Source organism: Molossus molossus, unplaced genomic scaffold (genome assembly GCF_014108415.1).
Source record: "Molossus molossus isolate mMolMol1 unplaced genomic scaffold, mMolMol1.p scaffold_m16_p_3, whole genome shotgun sequence".
In the NCBI taxonomy this organism is placed as follows: domain Eukaryota; kingdom Metazoa; phylum Chordata; class Mammalia; order Chiroptera; family Molossidae; genus Molossus; species Molossus molossus.
In genome coordinates this window covers 110,372,993-110,396,482 of record NW_023425366.1, presented here as the reverse complement: position 1 = coordinate 110,396,482, position 23,490 = coordinate 110,372,993, and the positions used below count along the sequence as shown (strand labels likewise).

Here is a 23,490-nt window from a genome sequence, read left to right as displayed (position 1 = left end):
AGATCGCTGAGCCCAGAGACGGGGCTGAACAGTGCCAGCCCTCCCCTCCCCAATAATGGACCTTCTTCTCACCCCTGTAAACTGTTCATTCAGTGTGATGGGTAGTCAGATTTCATTAAGATAGGTAAGCCAGAACTCTGTTACTAATTTTTGTTATTGGAGTCGAACAGCAGTTTGGTACCTAACTGAAAGCAAGACTGTGGGTCAGACAGACCCGGGTTCAGATGTCAGCTCTGCTACCTAGTGGACTGGTGACCTTGATTTCTCTGTGCCTCCGTTTCCCTCTCTGTGAAATGGAGCCATAGCACAGACCTTGCAGGTTGGCCGAGAGGATTAAAGGAAACGTCTCCTAGTAGGAGCTTCTCCAAGGGGAGCTGTTCTGGCTTCAGTTGCATTTCCCGTAATTCTTTGTTCAGACTCTCACCTGTCTCAAAATGATTTGAATGGAAGCTTAGTTATTATTGCAGTTGCTTGCCCTACTTCCTGGTGCGTATTTTTAAACATTAGAGCATCCGAAAATTCAGTTTGGAGCAAGGGAAGCAGGTTAGATTATTTTGGGCACAATAATCTCCATCCTATTTGGGGTTAGTAAAAGAAATAGTAATAAACATTCATTTTCTAACATCAGGGCAGTGAGCTGCACCACACAGGAAGTTGACCACCCTTTGCAGACCAAAGTATCTTGTCCCGCCGAAGTATAATCAGTCTCCATGGTAAATTTCTTCTCAGTAGGCCAAACAATTTCACAGGATTCTGCATTCTACTTGCACTTTTTTTAAAATCCTCACCTGAGGATATTTTCCATTTATCTTCAGATAGAGTAGGAGGGAGGGAGGGAGGCAGGGAGGGAGAGACAGACAGACATCCATCAACGGGTTGCCTCCCGCATGACCCTGACCAGGGTTGCGACCGAACCACAACCAAGGTACATGCCCTTGACTGGAATTGAACCCGTGACTCTTTGGTCCATGGGCTGACGCTCTAACCGCTGAGCCAAACCAGCCAGGGCTCTCCTTGTACTTTTTAAGTGGTGTCTATGAGTGACCACTGAGAATGGTTACTGTGTGGGGTCATGTATTAGCTACGACCATGTCGATGCTGTGCAGTTATGAGCGTGGTGTGCCTGGTGGCGTACCAGAGCAGTGAGGTGTGTTTGCGGTGTGCCTGGCGTACCACAGCGGGGAGGCGTGCTCGCGGTGTGCCTGGTGGCGTACCAGAGCAGTGAGGTGTGCTCGCGGTGTGCCTGGCGTACCGCAGCGGGGAGGCGTGCTCGCAGTGTGCCTGGTGGCGTACTGCAGGGGTGAGGTGTGCTCACGGTGTGCCTGGTGGCGTACCAGAGCAGTGAGGTGTGTTTGCGGTGTGCCTGGCGTACCACAGCGGGGAGGCGTGCTCGCGGTGTGCCTGGTGGCGTACTGCAGGGGTGAGGTGTGCTCGCGGTGTGCCTGGTGGCGTACCAGAGCAGTGAGGTGTGTTTGCGGTGTGCCTGGCGTACCACAGCGGGGAGGCGTGCTCGCGGTGTGCCTGGTGGCGTACCAGAGCAGTGAGGTGTGCTCGCGGTGTGCCTGGCATACCGCAGCGGGGAGGCGGGCTCAGGGTGTGCCTGGTGGCGTACTGCAGGGGTGAGGTGTGCTCGCACCCTGGGTCGTGGGCTGGGAGGCTCTGCTCACTCTGGCTGTGTCTGCTTCCATGCCTGGGCGACAGCTCGCTATTGACTGGCCCAGGGTGGCCTTGACTGGGAATAAAGGGACAACCGGGTCCTGCAGGCTACCCTGGGAATGTACGGCAGAGGGTGAGAACACTTCCCAAGCTCTGCCGTGTTTGCTAACATCTCATTGGCCAAGGCCAGCCCGGAGGCGGGGACCAGAGTTGGAGGGGGAGGGTGCTGCAGAGCATGGCAATGGGCGAGAGGCAGAGAGGCTGAGGACCTGGGCTTTTCCACCCCCACGGCAGGCTGATAATTGCTCCTAGGGAGGTGTGGAAGGGCCTGCGTAGGTGGGGTGGGGCCAGTTGTGAAATTTCAACTAGTAAGAAGACGGAAGGAGAGGTAGTGATTAGAGCCCAGACGGCCCAGAAATCCACAGTGGGGCTCAGAGAGGGGTCACTCCACTGCATTCTGGGAAAAGGCCAAGTTAGGGCCTTAAATATATTGACCAGAGTCCTGCTTGTCTTGACCAGATAGTAATATAGACTTTTTTTTTTCTTTTTGGTGTTCAGCTCTACATGTATAGATTTGAGTGACCACCCCCTCACTATCAGGACATAGGACAGTTCCACCACCCCGGAGGGCTACCTTGTGCTGTCCTTTATGGTCACACGGTGCCCCGGCCCTGAGGCGGCGGTGCTGACCTGTTCTCTGCACTCTAGTTCTCTGTCTGAGCACGCCGTCCACAGGGAGTCACACTGAGGCACCTCTGGCTCCTTTCACTCAGCACAGTTCCTTCGAGAGTCCGCCACGCTGTGGGCTGCGTCGGTAGTTCGTGTTCCAGTAGATGAATAAATGTATGGATGTACCAGTTCGTTGATCCCTTCACAGAGACACTTGTGTTTTCTAGTTGTTGACAGTTTTGAATAGCGCCAGTACAAACATCCGTGTGCGGCTTTATTTCTCGAGAGTAAATACCTAAGAGCGGAGCGTAAGTGTCAAACACTCTCAGGCTGCTCCGGAGCGGCCGTGCCATGTACGTGCCCACAGCCGAAGGCCAGGGAGCTTCGGGTTCGCGGCACCCTCGCCAGCGCGTGGCGTTGTCCGTGTCTTATTTCAGCCGTGCTAAAGGATGCGTAGTCGGTCCATCTCATCGTGGGCATTCCCCTAGTGGCTAATGATAGTCTCATCTTTTCATGGGCTTATTTTTATTAGCTATGTTCTCTTTGGGGAAATGTCTGTTCAAGCCTTGTGCCCATTTTTAAAAGTCGGGGTGTTTGTTGTTTTACTGTTGAGCTTTGATGGTTCTCTGTATTCTGTACACAGGCCCTTCGTCAGATGGGTCATTCGCGAATAGCCTCAGCCTTTTCGTTGTCCTCAGAGGTGGCATTGCATAGCAGAACTTCTTTATTTGGCTGAAATCCAGTTTCTCAAATGTTTTGATTATCCATCAGCTCTCAGGTCTAAGAACTCTTTGCCTAAACCAAGGTCACAAAGATTTTTCTCCTAGAATTTCTTCTAAAAGTTGTATAATTTTACATTTGATCTGTGATTCATTTGGAGTTGACTTTGGTATAAGGTGTGAGGACGGGGTCAAGGCTAGACACCTCTGTGCCTGCACCCCTGCCCAGGGCCAGGTGGAGGGGGGCAGAGAGGACAGGGGGCCACGGCTCTTCTGATTGAAGAGGAAGATTCCCCCTGTGTTAGAGTCCTGTGGCCGCTCTAACAGACCACCCCAAACTTAGTGGCTTAAAACAACACGTATTTATTCTCTTAAGTTCTGGAGGGCAGAAGTCCAAAGTCACCTCACTGGACTCGTCACAGTGCCGGCGGCTCTGGGGCCGAGTCTGCTCCCTCGAAACACTCGGCTTCTGCTGGCAGCCACTGCTCTGTGCCTGACCTCACGCCTCCTCGTCCACGGACCTGCTTGATCACACTGGGCCCACAGGGATAATGCAGGATCATCTCCTCTCAGACCCTTACATTAATCACACCTGCAAAATCCTTTTTGCCAGAGAGTGTTGGGGTTGGGATGTGGATCTTTGGGGAGCCATTGTCCTCGTACCACACCCTCCCTGGGAGTTGCGGGTGCGTGAGGACCCTGCAGACTGCGGGATGAGGAGAGGGAAGAGGAGAAAAGAAACGCGATGTCCCCCACTCTTTCTGAGCATTAATTGTCCACTTTCCTGTTCTTTGAGCCAGAACCAGGGGGCTCTCCGAGAGCCCTCCCTGTCCATACCCTGCCCATGTTCAGGGGACAGGCTGCCTAGAGCCCAGGCTGGAGGACCCTAGAGGGGAAATGGTCAACTCGCTGCAGGTGAGATGGTGCGTGAAATCCTGGCATCTCCCCCACCCCCTGCCACCATTTACCTTTCTGCGTCCTCGAGTAGCTGCTTTGGGCTTTCCCTCCAGGTGTCGTAGCTGCACTTGGTGGAATGAGTGTTCTCTGTCCTACCCAGATCTGGAATCCCTTCTGCACTTGCTATGCCAAAGTGTTGTGGACTAGCTGTGCACGCAGAGAAGGGTGTGCTGTGCCAACAGGAGCTATGTCGGAGTGCATGCTAACAGGAGCGTTACTGCTAATCACGGTGGTCCGGTTTGCTGAGTACTCTCCGTCTGCCAGAATGCTCTTATTCACTTTTTATCATTCTCCCTAAGAGGGTAATTGCATGGCCCATTTTGCAGATGAAGTAAGGCTCAGAGAGGCTAATTAACTTGTTAAAGGACCCATACTTAGTGAGTGAGGGAGCCAGGATCATGGAGCCAGCTCCGTGCGACTCCGTTGGTACCACTCCATCATGCAGTTTTAGCCGCCTCTCCTACCAGGACTGCCAGCCCTCTCTCCTGAGTTCAGACCCAGGCATGTCTGTGTTTGGCTTTATCCAGTCTTCCTTTAGCCCTCTGGCCTCCCATTACCACTGCCGTCAGGCAGGGATGTGGGCCCCTAGATCCCATCACCACAACCGCCTGCCCCTCCGTCCCAGCAGCGGCGCCTCCTGCTGACTCGGTGTGTGGACCTGTGCTTCTCGCCCTCCATGGAAATGCCTGGGGCCAGGAACCCGGCCTCTCCCCCTTTTGTGCCCACTGTGGAGCATAGTGCTGGGAGGTAGGTGCTCAGAGAATGTTTATTGTTATGAGCCAAAAGCTATTTTCCACGATTTGTCGCAATAGGAAACTCCCCAGACGGGATGTTTCAGCCATTTAAGGAGATGTGGCTTGTCTGATAAATCCAGAGGGCTCGTGTTTGCAACTCTACTTTTGTTTTCTTTTGAAAATGAGTAAAAGTGTGCCCAGCTGGTATGGCTCAGTGGATTGAGTGTCGTCCCATGGACTGAGGTCCTGGTTTGATTACCCGTCAGGGCACATGCCTGGGTTGCGGGCTTGATCCCTAGTGGGAAGCGTGCAAGAGGCAGCCGATCAATGTTTCTCTGTCACATCGATGTTTCTATCTCTCCCTTCCTCTCTCTCTAAAAAAAAAATCAATAAAAACTTATTAAAAATAAATAAATAAATCTAGTAAAGATAGACCTAATCACCAGTTAGCTGAGATCCTATACGATGTGCCCTCGCAGACTCATCCCTACGCTGAACCCCCACTTCTGATTCAGCCAGGTCACCTGGTGCTCGGCCTGGTGGAAGCATTTCGTATGCAGGAGCTCATCTGACCTGCAGTTCTAAGGGAGGGCCTGTTGTCCCCACTTCATAGCGGAGGCTGAGGCCCAGAGTGCTTGCAGGACCTGACCAGGTCACACAGCGGCCAAGTGTAGAGCAGGACTTGAACTCGGGCCTAACCATAAACATGCTGTTTGAAGGCAGAGTGTCGGGAGCGTGGACTCTGGGTCCAGGCAGGTCTTGGTCCCAGGCATGTGAGCACTAGACTATCACTGCCCTTAAAAACAAAGATCAGATGCCTTGGGCGGTTTTGCTCAGTGGTTAGAGCGTTGGCCCGCGGACCTGAGAGTCCTGGGTTCAGTTCCCACTAAGGGCACATATCTCGGTTGCGGTTTGTCCTCGGTCCTGGTTGGGGTCGTGTGGGTGGTGACCACGCAATGTGTCTGTCTCGCATTGATTTTTCTCTCTCTCTCTTCCTCCCTCCCTCCTGCTCTATCTGAAGATAAATGCAAAAATGTCCTCGGGTGAGGATAAAAAATAAAAATAAAAAACAAAGGTCAGATAAGTGGCAGACTATGGTAAAGGCTTTTAGTAAGGTGTCTGGACCCATGACAGGACTCAAGATGCTGCCTGAGCCTCCAAAGGTCCTGGAAGCAAGGTACGTGCCATGAGTGACTCTTGTTCGCAGAATTTCAGAAACCCGCTTCGAGTGAGCTTAAGCTGAAAAGGAGTCCTTATTAGCTCGTGTGTTGGCTTCATTTTCAAGTAGGTTTTCTCTGTCTGGTGGGAAGACTCCCCTGGCAGCTGCAGGCCTTCCGGACACTCTAGATGCAGGTCCTGAAGAATAAACATCCTTATCTCCGACTGCAGCCAAGCCCCAGGGCAGATTCTTGTTCAGCTGTCTTTCCCAGTAGCTCCCGAGGAAATTCTAGGCAGATTCTGATGGTCTCATCTCTGAGCCAATGACTGTGACCCAGGGAACCAGCACCTTGATTAGCCAAATCCGGGGAAACGGGGAGGGGCCTTCAGCCACCTCAGCTCCTGGACGGAACATAATTGTTACAGAAGGAGGGGCATGGAACCCTGAAAGAAGAGAAGGTGGGTAGACAAACGGGTCCCTTCTGTGGGTCTGTTGGATGGCTGTCGGTAAAACTGCAACCAGCTACTGCGGCAATTTTTATGTAAGGAGCGTGTGCCACCTCCGGCCCAGCCTCCACGCCCAGAGCTGGGAGACCGGGCTTCAGGCAGCAGCCATGGGCAGCCCCTTCTCGCCGTGCTGGAGGGGACGAGGGGTGACTCCAGCAGGCCCCACCTTCCTTAGAGCTGCTTCCAGCCTGGGGACTGGGCAGTCCTACTGCACAGGACTAACCAGGACGAGGTCTTGAATGTGGGGTTGCCGTGGGTTCGACTGGGCTTGCAGAGTAGATTCCCAGGTGTCTCTGCTGCTGGAGAGTTTCTCCCGGCCGGTGGGGGGGGAGGGTAGAGACTCTTGAGGGACTGTGTCTGTTTGGAGGATAAGAAGTCTGCTTACCACGCCACAGGAGCGCTCGTGTTCTGCATCTGGGGTGTCAAAGGAAGTCAAGTGCCCTCTTGTTCCAGAGGAGGAACGGGTCCCTTGGAGGGGGCGAAGGGCAGAGGCTCTGGACTGAAGACCCAGCCCTGGCCTGTGCCATCCAAAGCCACAGGAACCGCTGTTGCTCACGTCACCGGGGGCGAAGGTCTGTCAGCAGGCTTGGCTGCTGAGGGCTGCCGTGGGGGAGAGGTCCCCAGGCCCAGATTTAGAACAGGTTTTATCATTGATCGGAACACAGGCAGGTGGGAAGGGGAAGCGTGTACACCAGCCAGGGGCCAGGAAACAGCACCGGCCACAACCTCAGACTCCCAGACAGTCCTCGACACGGGAGGGTCAGGAACGTGGACCTGGTCGCAGTCACAATGCGGCACACGTCAAACGACAGTGGAAGGGAGAGCTGATGGGGAGGGGACATGGGGCCTGTCTGGCAAAGGGCAGGGTCTGTCCTCTGTGGAGACTCTACTTCCTTTCTATCCCTGCCATTCTGAGGAGGCCCAGTCCCTCATAGGGCCCTCGAAGGAGTGTTCAGGCTGTATTCTCCCAGGCCAGTCTACGAGCGGCCTTGTTTGCTCGTGGTCATTGATCCTGTCCGACCCGGGGTCAGGGGGCTCACGGGAAATCCCATGTGTTTCACACAGCAGCCCTGGAGAGAGCTATTGCTAGGATCATCTTACTACCGTCCTCGGGTAGGAAAAGGAAGCCCGGGGGGTGAAGTGACTTCCCCTGGGCACCTTGCTGCTGAGTGGCAGTGCCCAGGTTCCAGAGGTCAAGCTCCGAACCGTGCCAGGGAATCAGCAAGAGCTCCGTGGCGCAGTACCGTGGCTCCCAAGGGAAGGGCGACATGGATCCACTCATTCATTTTGAAGTTTCAGAGCGAGGAGTTGTTAGCAGTAGCAAGAGGAAATGTATACTTGTTTGCCATCTCTGTGGCTGTAATTATTAATACCAGGAGCATGGACTTGATGTTAGAGCCTGGTCCAAGTCCTGGTTCAGTTGCTGAATAGCTGTATGAGCCTGGGCGAGTCACTGGACCTCACAGGGCCTCAGTCACCTCCCTGTAACCGGGGGTAATTGTAGTTCCTGCCTCTTGGGGTCGCTAAGAGGATGGAATGGGACTAATGCTAATGGCCAGGCGCAGGGTCGTGCTCAGGAGGTGGGAGTGTTGATCATGAAAGAGTGTTGAATTTTGTCCTGTGCTTTTTTTGTATCAACTGGCATGATTGTGTCTCGTTTCACTTTCAACAGTTTTGGGTCACTGCCCCAACCCATGAGACTGTCTCAGGTTAGATGCTGGGTGTTCCTACGTGTAGCAGGCACTTTACATGGCAGAACATGTGTTTTTAAGCATAAAAAGAAAACTGGCATTTCCCAGACTTCAGCATGAAAACTTTTATATAACCTGAGGTGGGGGGGGGGGGGGGGGAACGACACAAATTTTAAAGACAAATCCACTGAGAAGATAATTGTAAATTTTTAAAAGGAGATTTATATAATCGTGTGTCTATTTTATTCACATTAAAATACTCATAATTGAAGGGTTTTTTGTTTTGTTTTGTTTTTTAATTTTGTGCACGAAGAGCGAGCATTGTTTCTGTGGTGAGGTGGACGTCTTAACTCAGTCCAGCTTCTTGAGGCCTGTATCCCGCATCCTTCACGTGCTGACGGACGGGCGGCACATTTTGAGGCCGAGTTTCCCCAGCAGAGGTGCCGGTTTGAGCAGATGTGTGGGACCAAGAACCCTGGCCGATTTTCTCGCGTGGCACCAACAGCTGCCAGTGGCCCTTCTTGCTCTCTGGGATGCAACGAGGCAGTCGGCACATGATCGTGTTCTTCATTCTGCTATCAAGGTATATTGCATCGATCAGTTTTAGTATGTTGAGCCCGCCCTGCATTCCGGGAGTAAATCCACCTGGTCGCGGCATGTGAGCCTTTTCACCACTGCTGGATTGTGTGCTGGTGTTTGGTTGAGGATCTTCCGTCCATGTTCATCGTGGGTCTGTGGTTTTCTTTTCTTGCAGTGCCCTGTCTGGTTTGTGTGAGGGCAATGCCGGCCCATAGCACAAGCTCGGAAGTGTCCCCTGCGCTTCCATTTTTGGGGAACGTTAGTGAAGGATTGGCATTCCTTCTCTGAATGTTGGCAGAACTCACCAGCAAAGCCGTCAGGCCCAGCCTTTTCCTGGTCAGAAGGTTTTAGATTACCGATTCAATCTCCTTACGAGTTATAGGTCTGTTCAGGTTTTCTACTTCTTCAGTTGAGGTTGGTTTTGTGTTTCTAAGAATTCGTCCGGTTCGTCTCAGTTACCCAGTTTGTTGGTTTGTGTTCCTTTTGTAATCCTTCTGATTTCCGTGGAATCAGGTGTAATGTGTCCCCATTCTCATTGCTGATTTTAGTCATTTGAGTCTTTTCTCTCTTTCTTAGTTCATCCAGCTAAAGGTTTGTCAGTTTTGTTGATATTTCAGAATACCAACTTTTGGTTTCATTAATTTTCTCTATTGCTTCTTCGTTCTCTATTCTATCACTTTTAATCGTTAGTATTTCCTTCCTTCTGCTAACTTTGGGTTTCATTTGTTCTCCTTTTTCTAGTTGCTGAAGTTGTAAAGTTAGAGGGTTGTTTTTAGGTCTTTCTAGTTTTCTGATGTAAGCATTTACAGCACTGGAGCCCCCACCACCACCACCTTCACTGCCGCCCAGACGTTTTGGTACGTTGGTTACTATTTTCATTTGCCTCCAAGAATTTTCTAATTTCCCTGAGATTTCCTCTTTGATTTGTTGGTTAAGAGTGTGTTATTTAACATCCGTAACAGTTTGTGAATTTTACAGTTTATTATTGGTTCTAATTTCATCCCGCTGTAGTCAGAGGTGCTTTGTACGGTGTTTATCTTTTTAAATCTGTTGAGACTTAACTTGTGTCCTAACCTCTGGTCTGCCCTGGAGAATGGTCATGGGCACCCGAGAAGCGGTTACTGGGTCGAGTGTTCTGTATGTGCCTGTTAGAGTCCGTGTACCTTCCGTCTGGTGGCTCTGTGCACTCCTGAGAGAGGGCAGTGGGCGTCTCCAGCTGCTCCCGGGGAACTGATGGCCTGTTTCCCCCCTCAGCTGTCAGTTTTCACGTCATAGATTTTAGTCTGTGACTAGGCGGGTAAATGTTTATATTGTTATTTCTTCTTGCTGTATTGAATGTTGCGTTGATGTACAACATCCTTATCTCTTGTAGCCTTTCATTTAAAATCTATTTCGCCTGAGATTAGCACAGCCATGTCAAGGGTGCGAGGGCGAAAGGAGTCTTACCATCACCCCTGTGTTGAGATTCATGCCTTTATTTAAAGAAACACTTGTTGAACCTCGTCTGCTCCTTCCTGGCCACTGTGCTAGGCTTTAGGAAGACAAACCAATAGTCCCTGTCTTCAGGGAGCCTCTAGGTCAGCCTGAGGGCTCGATATGAGGGCAGGAGGCGTAGTCAGTGCAGGGGTCTGCCTTCAGCGCCTCACTCCCCTGAGGGGTTATGGGGCGGCCCCTTGGCATTGCCACCATTAGAGTGAGCCGTGACCCCCAACCCCTGGGGAGGGTATCAGCTATGCCCGTAGGTGTCACAAGGGTCCCCTGCAGGCTGCTCTAAGACAGGACACTGGAGCCTGGCCTGGGGTCAGGGAGCCTTTGCTGAATGGGGAGGAGCGTGGGTGGTAGAAGGTGAAGTCAGGGTCCAGGCGGGGCCTCGGGGGTCATGACGAGGCCTTCAGATCCCAGCCTGAGGCGCAGGGGCAGCCCTGGGAACAGCTCTCTCTCCTCCGGGCTTGTGGGCTCCTGCTTGGCTTCCTCGTCAGACACAGCACTGCCCTGCCCAGGGGAGCAGAGAGGGCGTCCTAGGCAGCAAGGTCATGCAGGCCGGGCCCCCAGCCTCAGCAGGACTCGGGCACCTGTCACGGGCTCAGAGTCTGGCTCTAGACAACTGCTCTCGGTGGGCGTCCCTTTGAGAGAGGAAATACCAGGAGGGGCGAAGAGTCTCGGGGGAGCCTGAGCAGCCCAGGTATTTTGGGGTATTTATTCTGTACTTTGGAGGGAACTGTAGTTTGTACACCTAAATATAGAAAATATCATGACTCGAAAGAATGGCAGTCTGGGTTCAGGTCCCCTGTCTGTCACTTGGCTTCGTGACCTGGGACAATTTTTCTCTCCTCCAAACCTCATATTTCTTTATCCATGAACTGGAGCTAATGACCCAGACCTCACAGCATGGCCGCAGGTAGTGACACAGTGAATATAAAGCAACAAGGCGCATAGGAGGTGCTCAAAACCACAGAGTAAAATTAATTTCCCCTTTCCATCCTTTGCTCATCCAGGAAGGAGAAGTAGAATATAAATACTAGATTGATTGATCAATAATTATAATTATTAATTGGGGGTATCTTTTTTTTTTAATCCTAACCTGAGGATATTTTTCCATTGATTTTTATTTATTTTAAAAATTGTTTTTCTTTATTGATTTGAGAGTGAGAGGGAGATGGAAACATCGATGAGAGAACATGGATTGGCTGCCTCCTGCATGCCACCCACTGGGGATCAGGCCCACAACCTGGGCATGTGCCCTGACCAGGAATTGAACCTGCGACCTCTTGGTACATGGGTCAGTGCTCAACCACTGAGCCACACCAGCCGGGTTCCATTGATTTTTTAAGAGAGACACATTGAGTGGTTGCTTTCTGCTTGACCCCAACCAGGGATTGAACCTGCAACCCCGATACATACCTGTGACTGGGAATCAAACCCGTGACCCCTTGGTCTGTGGGCCAACATTCTAACCACTGCCGAGCCCAACCAGCCAGGGCTTTATTTCTTAACACATGTAGAACCATTGCAATTAAAGCTGTTGTTTTGACTGGAAAACTAAGAGAACATGATGAGAAAATTACAGAGACTGCTAAGCAGCTGCCTCCTGTGAGTCAATTTTTATTAAAAGACATTTTAAATATAAGTGATTAGGGCTGCTTTATTTTATTTTATTTTAATCCTCACCCGAGGACACTTTTCCATTTTTTTTGTTCAGATAGAGGGGGGGGGGGGAGAGGAAGAGAGAGAGAGAGAAACATCGACGTGAAGGAACACATCGAGTGGCTGCCACCCACACGACCAACCAGGGCCGGGGACAAACTGCAACCAAGGTACGTGCCCTTAGCGGGAACCGAATCCGGGTCTCTCTGTACCGCAGGCTGACCCTCAAACCGCTGAGCCAAACCGGCCAGGGCAGGACTGCTTTAAAAATACATAAAAATAAAGAGATTAAGATTAGTCTGAGCACTAAAAGGTAAGATCAGGCTGGCTTGGTTCTTCCCGGACCTGTCAGAGTCCCGGGGACAAGTACAGCTGCTTCGGTCTGGGCTGGGCCAGAGAGCAGGCCGAGTTGTAGTAGGATCTGAGCAGGGACGGTGGGGAAATTCCTCAGTCCATCTGTGCACCTGCTTTGTGCTTTCGGATAGTTCAGTGAATAAAACAAAGTCCCTGCCCTAATGGACATTCAAAAAACAAACAAATATGTACATGTCAGGTGGTAAGTGCTTAAAATAAAACAGGAAAGGACATCTAGGGGATGTGTTGGGGAAGGCCACAAGAATAGTTTGACACAGACCTGAGGGACTGAGGCAGAGTGTTCAGTCTGCGTGAGAAACAGCAAGAAAGTCAGTGTAGCAGGAGCAGGAAGGGCAGTGGAGGTGAGGGCCTTGGAGTCGAGGGAGGACTGTGGCTGCCTCTCAGAGTGAAGTGCGAGCATCCGTGGGGAAGGGCTTGGTTGTGGAGGATGCTGTGGCCACCAGGTGAGGAGATGGTGAGAGGAGGCTGGGAGGGGCAGTGGTCACATTCCGGATGTTCTCAAAGTAGAGCGGACGGGACTGCAGGTGGGTTGGCGTGGGCGTGAGGGAAAGAGAGGTCAGGATGGTGCCAAGGGTGTTGGTGCGAGGAACTGAAAGAAGAGAGTCACCACTTACAAAGTGGGGACAGCCAGAGGTGGTGGGGATTAAAGGCATGGCCTTGGACATGTCACGTTCTCAGTGCTCGTCACTGACTCTACGTTAGCCTGGAGGTCTGCGTGGGAAAGAACCTCTGGGTCGTCACGTGTAGGTGGCACTTGACGCCATGAGCCTGCGTGAGTGTGCCAGGGAGCGAGCCTGGAGCCCTGCCCACCCACCGTGTAGGTGCTGGTACCTGAGAGGGACCAACAGAGACGGAGGAGAGCAGGCAGGAGGGCAGACAAAATGAGCTCCAGGCTCTTCGCACCGGAAGATCCTCTGTACTTTGCCTCCCAAGTGCATCTCCACATCACAGCCTCCTGGGCAGACAGCCCTGAGCCTAGATGCAGTCGCACACTTCGCAGACACACGGGGTCCAGTGGCCCTCACCTCGGAGGACTTGCTGTAACAGGATGCCGACGCCAACCTCGGGGACTCTGCCAACGTTAATTTCTTTGGTTCTTTGTCCGTTCCCCACTCAGGTGCCAGTCTCTGACCCTCCAGCAGATGCTGCAGGATGGCATGCGGTGGAGGAGCTGGGGGGAGGGGGTAGCTTAGTGTTTGCAACATCCTGGTGCAGGGCAAGCAGGACCCCTTCCACGCGGCCGCACGCCTTGTCTCGTCCGTCACCTCTGCCCCGTCTTCGTCCTTCTACAGATGGCACCCTTGGCTTTCCAGTGGGTGGAAGGGGGTAAAATCTCTTCCTTGGGTCAGAGGAAACTTGGCCATGCTCTGGCCGGTGTGCCAGTCGGGCAGGTGGCTGCAGTCCCCAAGTGGCTTCCTTAGGCATGAATGAGTCGTCTATCTGGGGACCACTGCCACAAGCACCCACATGTACACCATCCGGGCTGACCCCTGGAGCCCAGGCCACCCCTGGCCCCCTGCAGCGGGCAGTGCTGATGGAGCCCGGAGTGACGTCAGCATGTTCTGCAGACCGGGGTCGGGTCTGCAGATGAACCTATGAGATGACGACGGTAGTGATCGCAGCTGTCATCGACCCGCCCTGCCTGAGCGGTGAGCGGTGCCCTGCGCTGGCTACGTAGCTGCAGTCGTCACTGTTTCCTGGTGAGCAAGCTGAGGCTCTACAGGGAAGTGACTTGCCGGAGACTCCGACCGGCCCTCTTGTCCCCAGCGTCGCGGGGTAGTCGCGTGGATTGGGGCGGCAGCCTGCTGCCTGCCCTGTAGGTAGGATGTGGTGGCAGAGAGAGGCCCCTGTGCAGAAAGCAGGGGAGCACTGCGCACTGCCCCCACCCCCGTCACCGGGCCAGCCGCCTTTGTGAGCCGCTGCGCACTCTCTACAGAAGGCTCCCCCAGGGAGTCAGCGTTCTTTGTACCTGTTAGAGAAGTGAGGAACCTGAGACTCAGGTGGCTCGGCCCGAATTTGAACCCAGAGTGGCAGCTGTGCTCTGGGTACCTGGTGCATCCAAAGGACTGGTCAGAACAAGGGCGACAGCAGGCGGCATGATGGAGTGGGGGGTGGTGCTGGCCCCAAACCAGGTGGGCCTCGGTGTGAATGTCTGTGGGTCCACTCTGGCCCTCAGTGTCCTCATCTACAAAACATGCTTATTACAGAACCTGCTCAGCACCTGACATGTAAGCCTCACATTTGTGCAGGCACAACAGAGCGCGGGACCTCCCCAGCCCTCAGCCTCTGATGGAAGGAGCTGGGATGCGAGCCCAGGCCATGTGCCCCCGTCCACTCACTCTCAGTTCAACAGGACGGGCTGACAGCAGGCACGTGCCAGGCACACGGTGGATATTCAATGCGTGCTTCTGAAGAAACTCCTAAACGCTTTCTCAGGAAGGCGGGAGGCCTGTCCAGTCCCAGGTTGTCGCAAGGAGACATCTTGTTCCCATGATACCTCTGTCCAGAACTTCTCCCACGGTCTTGCACCTGGCCAGCTGGGCTGAAGGCCCACGAGTGGCAGGCAGCGGGCAGCCACCCAGCCAGTGCATCGCGCTCTCGTTCTCCGGCGGAACCTTCTTTCCACGGCTTCCTCCTCCCATCAACCTGGGTGGCCTGTGGCCTGTGGTAGGCAGAACAGTGTCCCTCTAAAGATGTCCACATCTTAATCCCAGAACTTGTGAATGCGTTATGTGGCCAAAGGGAGGACGAAGATGCTAACCAGGTGACCTTGAAATAGAGAGATGCTCCTGGGTTCTCTGGGTGGGCCCAGTGTAATCGCCAAGGTCCTTAAAGTGGCAGAGGGCGGCCAGGGGCACGAGCGGGCTGTGAGCCAAAGAACACAAGTGGCTGCCAGAAAAGAGACTTCCCTAGAGCCTCCAGGAAGACTGGGCCTGCTGACACGGATTGGGCCCCCGGATTCTGAGGATATGCCTGTGGTCTCAAGGCTCTATGTTTTTGGTAACTTGTTACCACAGCCGCTGGACCTGGCTCCCTTTCATGCTGCTCTCTGACAGCGCTGTCCCCCTGGTCACCCAGGAGTGTAGGGGGCGCTGTTGTCTCCTCCGACCTGTGCACCTTGAGCCAGGCCCTCTGGGAACGACCTCTGTCTGGTACCATCTATAGGCTCTCGATAAAAGTGCCTCGAATCGGGGTCTCCTGTCCTGGCTCACTGCGCTGTGCTGAGCCTTCCTCTCCAGCTAAACCTGGGGCTGCAGGTCAGCGGTGGGACCCGCGTGGTGCCTGGCCCTGGCCCACTCTTCCTCAGTTGCTCCAGTTTCGGCCCTCGGTGTATATCCTGCAGACGTTGCTGTTTTGGGAGCACCTGCCATGGGCCAGGTGCGGCCCTGCTCTTCTGGTGTTTTGCATCTGTGGGCAGCAGTTCTAACTACAGGTCAGAGGTCAGGGCAGACTCCTCTGAAGAAGGGGCAGGTCGGTCATGTCCGCGCATGTAGGCAGGCTTCGCATCAAAAACAGATCATGGGCATCTTGGAACCTATGGCCACTCTCACAGCTGACTCTTCTTCGTAGCATCTGGCATCCTGTTAAATGACATAGGTTCTTGGGGACACAGCAGGTGGAAAGTCCTGGGGTAGAGTTTCGACCTTTCAGTTAGTGAGGATTTCCCTCCTCATCATATTTGTCATCTGTTGAGTGTCTGCGGGCCACCCCGAGACACTTTGCATTAGTGTCTTTTGGATTCTCACATGTAGCTGATAAAGGTTGGAGAAGGTTCATCTCTTGCCCCTGTCTGCACGGGGCTGCTCAAACCAGCTTGAGGTGGTCCCCAAGGCTGGCACTGTGGGGTCCTGGATGCTGCTTGGTGGCCAGTGGAGTCACCAAGCAAAATCTGTTCCATCATTTAGCTTGAAGTGTGTTGTGTAACGAACAGATGGGTGGACTGTTTGCTTCAAGTGCTCGTAAAGGAGAAAGGCCCCATCCCGGTCCCTGTGCTATGGGCAGTCGGCCAGGCCTCCTCTGGGTTGTGCGGCCTTGCACGGCTGAGATTAGAAAGCCAAGCATTTAGACAGATAGAGGACAGCAAACTATGGCCCGTGGGCCAGATCCCACCGCCTGTTTTTGTCAATAAAGATTTATTGAAACACAGCCACTCCCATTTATTTACATATTGTCTACAGTGCTTTCATGCTGCAGGGGCCGAGCTGAGGAGCTGCAGCAGAGTCCAAATAGCCCATGAAACCTAACATGCTTATTATCTGACCCCTTAGAGAAGTTTGCTGACCCCTGAATGAGAATATCGGGGCTGATCTAGATGTAGTGATAGGGAGAAATCTCCCTGACACGAGATGCAGCACAGAGCATACATTTCCATTTTTAGAAATAATAAGATATATATGTAACACACACAAATTATATGCTCCAGAAAGATGCATTAGAAGGTGATAACCATGGCTGCCTGGAGGGCGGAGGTGGGGAGACACCCCTTTTTCTACGTTTACCTCTGGACGCTTTTTTATTTTGCACCACTTTCTATGTTGCCCATTCAAAATAAATGAAAAAAAAAAAAATTAGTCCAAAAGTATGTGGAGGCTGAAGTGTTGGGAGAAAGATGGAGAAAGGAATTTTTTGCCTTTATTTAAGGACAACGGAGCTACTGTCTTTTTTTTTTTTTTTTTTTTTTTTAACACAGGGCCTTTTTTATATCCTCGCCTGAGAACATTTTTTTTTTCTTTTATCTTCAGATAGAGCAGGAGGGAGGGAGGAAGAGAGAGAGAAACATCGACTGGCTGCCACCCACGGGACCCCAACCAGGGCCGGGGACAAACTGCAACCGAGGTACACGCCCTTAGCAGGAACCGAACCCAGAGACTCTGGTCCGCGGGCCGGCGCTCTAACCGCTGAGCTACCGGCCGGGGCTGAATGGTATTTTCATAACAGACTCCTGGAGGAAGCCTGCGAGGGAAGCAGTTCCAGTCCGGCCGTAGGGTGGGGAGGCTGGCACAGTGGACAGGGGTCTCAGTCCTTGCTCACCTTGGCCGAGTGATCCTGGCGAGGGCCGCAGGGCCGTCTCGTCGTCCAATCTCTGTCCCTGGCCGGGGCCTGGTCTGGAACGATGAAACAAGGGCACCCAGCTGCCTGGAAAACCCTGGGCACCGCCATCCACGTGGCTCTCCTACCTGCGAACCCGCACAAACTGCCTGTGCTCAGATCTGCCTCTTCCGAGGACAGTTTAAGATCATTTCCCCAGAAAGTCCAGACACTCAAATGCTCCATTTGCCAGCCTACCAAAAAGCCACCTCGACCTCAGAGATAAAGGGCACTGCAGTCGTCCCTCATTTATCACGGTTAATCCGCTCCAGACTCTCGCGGTTGCAGCTGGCGTTGAAGGATTCCTGGGGTGCTCGAATACATAGACCTACAGTACTTTTAATTATAATTGTAATACAGGGGTGTATAATTGACTCAGACAACCGAGCGCGTGCTGTATCATTTTCACTGTCTCGATCAACTTTTTAATGAATATATTTGAAAAAACCGCGATAGTGAAGCCACGAAAGTCGAAGCGCAAAGTGGCAGGGATGACTGTATTCTACTCTAGCTGGTCTTTACGTTTGCAGAATTTCCTTGAAAGGTACGACTGCTGTGAAGTCGTGGTTCTCAGCCCCGCGTGCTTCCGAGCAGAGGCCGAGCCCTGCCCAGGTCACTACAGCGTAAATCTTAGGGCCTGAGCACCAGTGTTGTTTTCAAGTTCCTCGGGTGATTCTACAGATAGCCAGGGTTGAAAATCCCTGCTTTAAAGCGCTGGAACAAACCCTGGGTCTGACCCTCCGCTCAGCCACTCACAGTGCCGGGGCCCAGTAGCTCTCTCTCACCTTGGTTTCACACCTGTATGGTCGGAGGTACGCCACCTCCCTCACACCTGGCTCACGAGTGAGGGGGCTTGTGAAAGGGAGCCGCAGACTCCGTGCACAGGCGTGTCCTCACCACCTTACTCTCACGTGTCCCGTGGAACAGCATGCACTTCGGAGTCTCACTTCCGGATCCCAGCTCTGCCCCTTAACAGCTGGGCAACATGGGACAAGCTCTCTGACATTTCTGAGCCTCCGTCTTCTCATCTGAAAGGCGAGCTCATCATCCCCAACACAGAGCAGGTGCTCAGTAACCGCAGCTCCGGCTGGTCTGCTTGACATGACCCAGTCTGTTTGTCTAGAGGAGGCTGTGAGTCAGGGACTCAGAGTCCATGTTTTCTGCTTTGCAGGCTATCCAGTTTTTGCAACTACACAACTCTGCTGTTGTAGTGTGAATGCACCATAGGCAATATGGAAATGAATGGGGGGCCCTGTTTTAATAAAACTTTATTTACAAAAGCAGGCACACCCTGTGGTTTTCCAGCCCCTGCGTTAATCTGTGGATTTTGCCTTTCTCTTCAGCTGCAGCATGTAGACTAGGTGGGAATGTATTTATCTAATTTTGTAGATGGGAACACCCCCAGGATAAGGAACATAGGGCTCTGTTTTACAGGGGAGGGCCTGGGATGCACCCTCACCTATAACTTCTGTGCCTCAGTTTCCTCATCTGACAAAGGGGGTGAACAGCTGGACCTCCCTTGCTGGCTTTGTGCAGATATAACGGGTGAATACGTGGAAAGCAGCAAGGACAGTGCCTAAGAGGGGTCACGTTGAAGTGGGGGCAATCTTTCCAGTGAGGTGACTTCTAGACTCAGGTGCAAATTCGTGATGAGCAAGGATCTGGCTGCATATGTCTTCCTGGAGGGGGCATGGCGTTTGTCCAGAGGGCAGCCTCCGCAGGGCTGTGATCCCGGAGTGTGACATGATCAGCTTTGTTTTAAGCTTTGCAAACCTAATTAGAGGCGCTCGCGCTCAGGGCCACTGCAGTGCCTGGCTTGGCCTTTGGTTTGCACACTAGGGAGGTCTCAGGCATCTGGCGTTCAGTTCTGTGACCTGTCTGGGAGTTTCTGAATCTTAGTCCATGTACAACTGCAACTCTTTCCAGGGGCCACCCACCCAGGCCCCGAGAGGAAGGCGAAAGCAGGAGACAGCAAACAGACGGGCACAGCTGGCCAGCTCAGCGACAAGACAGGAGCCGATGCCGTCTCCTCGGAGCTGGCTGGAGAAGGCAGTGAGAAGTTCTAGTTGCTGAAAAACAGATCCCACGCGCTCTGGATGGCTGAACCCCTGCAAGGCACCTGGCGCGCACTCCCGGCACAGAGCCCTGGGACACTGCCCCGGGGAATCCCCAAGCAGCAGCCTGGGGACTCAGTGAGTGAGCCATGTGAGACTAAGTTCCCATTGAACAGTGCCCTCTCCACTGCCTTGTGGTCCTCGCATTTAGATGCACGCGTGTATCAGTAAGATCACACGTTGTGTCGGTTCTGTGAGCTGCTGTTTGCACTTGGGCATCCTGCAGGTATCCCTCTATCTGCACAAGGGTGTGTTTCGCCACCACAGTGGCAGGACGGCATTGGCCTTCAGTGACTGTACCTTCCTGTATTTAGTATCTTTCACCTCTGGGCAGGGAGGTGGTTTCCACGCTTCCTTATGAGAATCCGTACGGCGTGGAACATGCTTGAGTATTTCTTTAGGAGGGACACCTGGAAGAGGAGTTCGAGTCAAAGGGTTTGCACAGGTGTGTTTATGTGGGTGCCCGCGCCCGCGCCCTCAGCTCCCTCAGCCTTTCTAAAAGTTTTCACCTGCTGGTACAGCGACCAACCACACGTGGCACCACATCTCAGCAGCCCACCAGTGCCCGGCAACAGTAGTCTTTTACCTTGGCCAGCTTGCATTTTCTGGAGGACAAAGGAGGGTAACAATTCCTGGCTGAATTGTTCACCCTTCTAGGACTTGGTGTCACCCACTCTAGGCGCTGGGTTGCAGCTGTGAGCAAGACTAGCAAAGCCCCCTCAGGACAACATGCCCAGTGACAGTGCAGAGCAGAGAAGGTGGGGAACGGGTTGGGGCGGGCAAGGAAGGCTGCAGGGAGAACCCGCAGGAGGTGAGGGCGAGCCGGCCCTCAGCCTTTCTTTCCTCGGGGTGAAGACACCAGAAACTGCAAGGCCCCAGGGCAGGGGTGTGCCCTGCGCCCGCAGAGGAGTGGAGAGGGAGGCAGGTAGGTGGGGAAAGGTGGTGCTGTGGCAGAGCGGGGCTAGGCGAGGAAGACGACCACGCTCCAGCCAGTCCCTCCAGCAGATCACTCTGGGCCGCGTTGAGCCTGGACCAGCAGGTGCCCGAGGCCACGACGTCACCATGCCCAGAGCAGGAACTCTGCTGCTTGGCACCGAGTAGGGCCTGGCCAGACAGCAGATTACTGACCGTGTTTTCGTCTGTGACGGGCCCGCTGTGTCCTTTCCCTGTGTGTGCTGGCCGGCAGCGCTCGTGGTGGTTTGTCGGCCCCTCACACCCTGGACGCGTCAGCTGCGCCTCCTCCCAGTCTGTTGCCTGAGACAGTCAGGCGCTCAGTCTCTTTCCCTCTGGGTGTTTTTGCACATGGTGGTGTCTGCTCACTGCGCACCACCTGTGATGCCCCCACTGTGGTTCTCTCTGCTTGTCCGGTCCCTGCACCCACACTCCTAACACTAGCTTCTGCCTGATGGGACGAGTCTGGGTGTGCTTTGGGGGTTACTGTTCTTATTAACAATCTCACATAAGTAAGTGCTACCAGCTCCATTCTGTACCAGAGAAGCCAGCGTGGGTCATTCCATTGACTGGGCCTCAGAGGTGTTCAGTGGCTTTCTCACAGGGACCCCTGCAGGGCAGGAATTCAGCGCTGGGCATGTCCAACGTCTGGTCAGACCAGGAGGACAGGTCAGCGTGGATGGGCTCGGCACTCGTGGGCTGTTGACCTGATGCGAATGGTCAGGCGTGCCGGCCATAACTCAGGGTCTGCGGAGCGAGCAGGGGACCGAACGTGCAGCCTGCCTGGCCTGGGCCTTTCTTTTCCTGGTCTTGCTGCTCAGCAGAACCAGAGCTGGGTGCGTGATGGGGATGAGCTCCACGGGGTGGGGGGGGGGTGCGGTGGTGACTACCCTATGAGAAGGGAATGAGGACTGGGGACGGGGCAGTGCAGGATGTGGGGGGTGGTCTTTATGAGTAATCAGCAAAGGGGGAGTTAGAGGGGCTGAGCAGAGAATCACCTGGCTTCCTTCCAGGTGAACTGCCTAACCCAGCAGACAGCGTACGTACAGACTGTCTGAAATGTGTCCGCGTTAGTCCAGGAACTCGTGACATCCACGTGGGACGAGGCGGAGCTGTGAAGAGGCTCCCAGCCAGGGCCACTGTAACGAGCAGGCCTCACCCAGCATGCTTTGCAGCCAGGAAATACCCGAAGCTCACGGCACGCCAGTAGGGGGCAGCATTTATGCGGACTTCGCTCTCCTCCTCTTTACTTTTCCTAATGGCATCGTTCCCCGGAGGGCCACCGCGCCATGCTTCTCTCCGGCACTTCTGGAACTTCCCTCCACCTCGGCCACAGCCACGGCCAGTCTCCAAGCACAGAGGAAGCCCGTTCTCACGTCCCCATCAGGGGTCCTCGCGCCCTGGGCTTCCTCTCCTCCCCCAGCCCACTGGGTGATGGACTACATCCAGAGCGGGTTACACTCCTTATGGGGTACCCAGCACCCACACGCCAGCTTCTTTAGTCATCCTTGTCAGAGGGTGATGAAGGTCATTAAAGAAATTTCTTAAAGTGACTATACAGGAGACACACGGGGGCGGGGGGCGGGGAGCACGACCAGGCTCATTTAAGGCAAGTTCAGTCGTCCCTTGTTTATCGTGGTGAATCTGTTCCAGACTCGAGCGGTTGCACCTGGTGTTGAAGGATTCCTGGGGTGCTCGAACACATAGGCCTGCAGTCCATACGTACAGTAATTGTAATTTTAATTGTAATCCAGGGTGTATAATTGACTCAGACAACCGAGTGCACACTGTATCATTTTCACTGTCTCGATCAACTTTTTCATGAATATATTTGAAAAAAACCGCGATAGAGTGAGGCTGCGAAAGTAGGAGCGCGAAGTGGTGGTGACGACTGTATATTCATGGTCAGAACCCTTTAGACCTTCTTTTTCCTGCACACGCTGCCCTGCCCCTGCCACGTAACCCTGCGATGAGAACCCGCTACTGTCAGGCGGGCCCGGCGAGGCATGTGACATCGCCAAGTCCCTCCACCCCCGGAGCCACGCCTGCCGGTCACGATAGAGCCCTCGCCTCCGGGATGGGAGGGCAAACGGGCGGGCGGTGCTTGGCCTGCACCCGCCACACAGCCGGCCTGCAGAGGTGGAACTGTCCTGCTCACCGCATCGTCCCTGCTGCTCCCGGCCCTCCGCCAGCGCCTTGGCGTCCTGAGACAGAAACCGACTCGAAAGAACTGCGCACTCAGAGCACAGAGTGACCATTTTCATGTTGAAAAGTTCCCTCTAACAAACACACAGAAACATCCCGAGTGCTGCCCTCGCACCAGGCATCCGTGCGGGTGGGGTTGCAGCCAGTTCTGCCCTCCTCCATCTCTGCACGTCTCTGTGACAACAAACAAGCATGAGCCCGCGTCGCCCTTCACTTAACTTGTGCTGGCGGGAACGTGGAGGAGGAAAGCTTCGGGAGGAGCTTAGAAACCTGTCAGCACCGAGGAAGGTGCACTTGGAAGACGGGAAACGATGCTGGGTTCTGTGGGGCAGTGGGAACTGTTCGTCTCTGGACGTCGGGGCAGAAAGCATTCCTGTCCCCAACCCTGCCCTTTCCTCCAGGGCTCATGCTCACCTCCCTTGCAGCCTTCCCTGGCTCAGGTCATGTATATTTATGGGATCGAAACCTTGCTAGGCGGCTCGTGTTGAACACCTCCCCTAACTCCCAGAGGTGGGCCAGCCTTCCGTCTGCTGACTGTGCTTCAGAAAGCAGTGACCTCTAGATGCTGGGGCCCCTGCCTGACTGCAGTCCCGTGTGCCGCCTCGTGGGGGCGCTGGGCCCTAACTGCACAGTCCCGTGTGCCGCCTCGTGGGGGGCGCTGGGCCCTCAGCCTTCGCTCCTTACTCGCTGGGGGACCTTGAGCAAGTGACTGACCCTCTCTGCTCTCATGTCCACATCTGTAAAATTGAGGCGCCAGTCACTGTACCTCTTCATAAGGCTAAAGATCACATCAGATTTTGTATAATTTTTAGCCCAAAACTTGACAAGCAGTGGCCTTCTTTAATTATCCACAATAATTAAATCACCTGGGAACTGTGGGGATCCAAAGAACTGGACAGCCCTGGCTGGTTTGGCTCAGTGGTTAGAGCATTGGCCCAGAGTC

The 23,490-nt window shown here is 53.7% G+C and overlaps 1 protein-coding gene across 3 annotated transcripts in view; it reads left to right on the top strand.

Annotated features, from left to right (window-relative positions):
• The window catches only part of SNX29 (sorting nexin 29), a 526,970-nt gene that overhangs the window by 491,569 nt on the left and 11,911 nt on the right, over positions 1-23,490 (top strand). Inside the window, exons 22-24 of one of the 3 annotated variants that reach the window (XM_036280933.1) lie at positions 3,845-3,959; positions 4,630-4,748; positions 5,757-5,775. The exons of 1 other annotated variant lie outside the window; for it this stretch is intronic. In XM_036280933.1, coding sequence (XP_036136826.1) covers positions 3,845-3,959; positions 4,630-4,748; positions 5,757-5,760 — 238 coding nt within the window. In that variant the 3' untranslated portion in view covers positions 5,761-5,775. Of the gene's footprint in view, positions 1-3,844; positions 3,960-4,629; positions 4,749-5,756; positions 5,776-8,404; positions 8,457-23,490 lie in introns of those variants that run through there. One more of the 3 variants, XM_036280938.1, reaches the window with a different exon arrangement.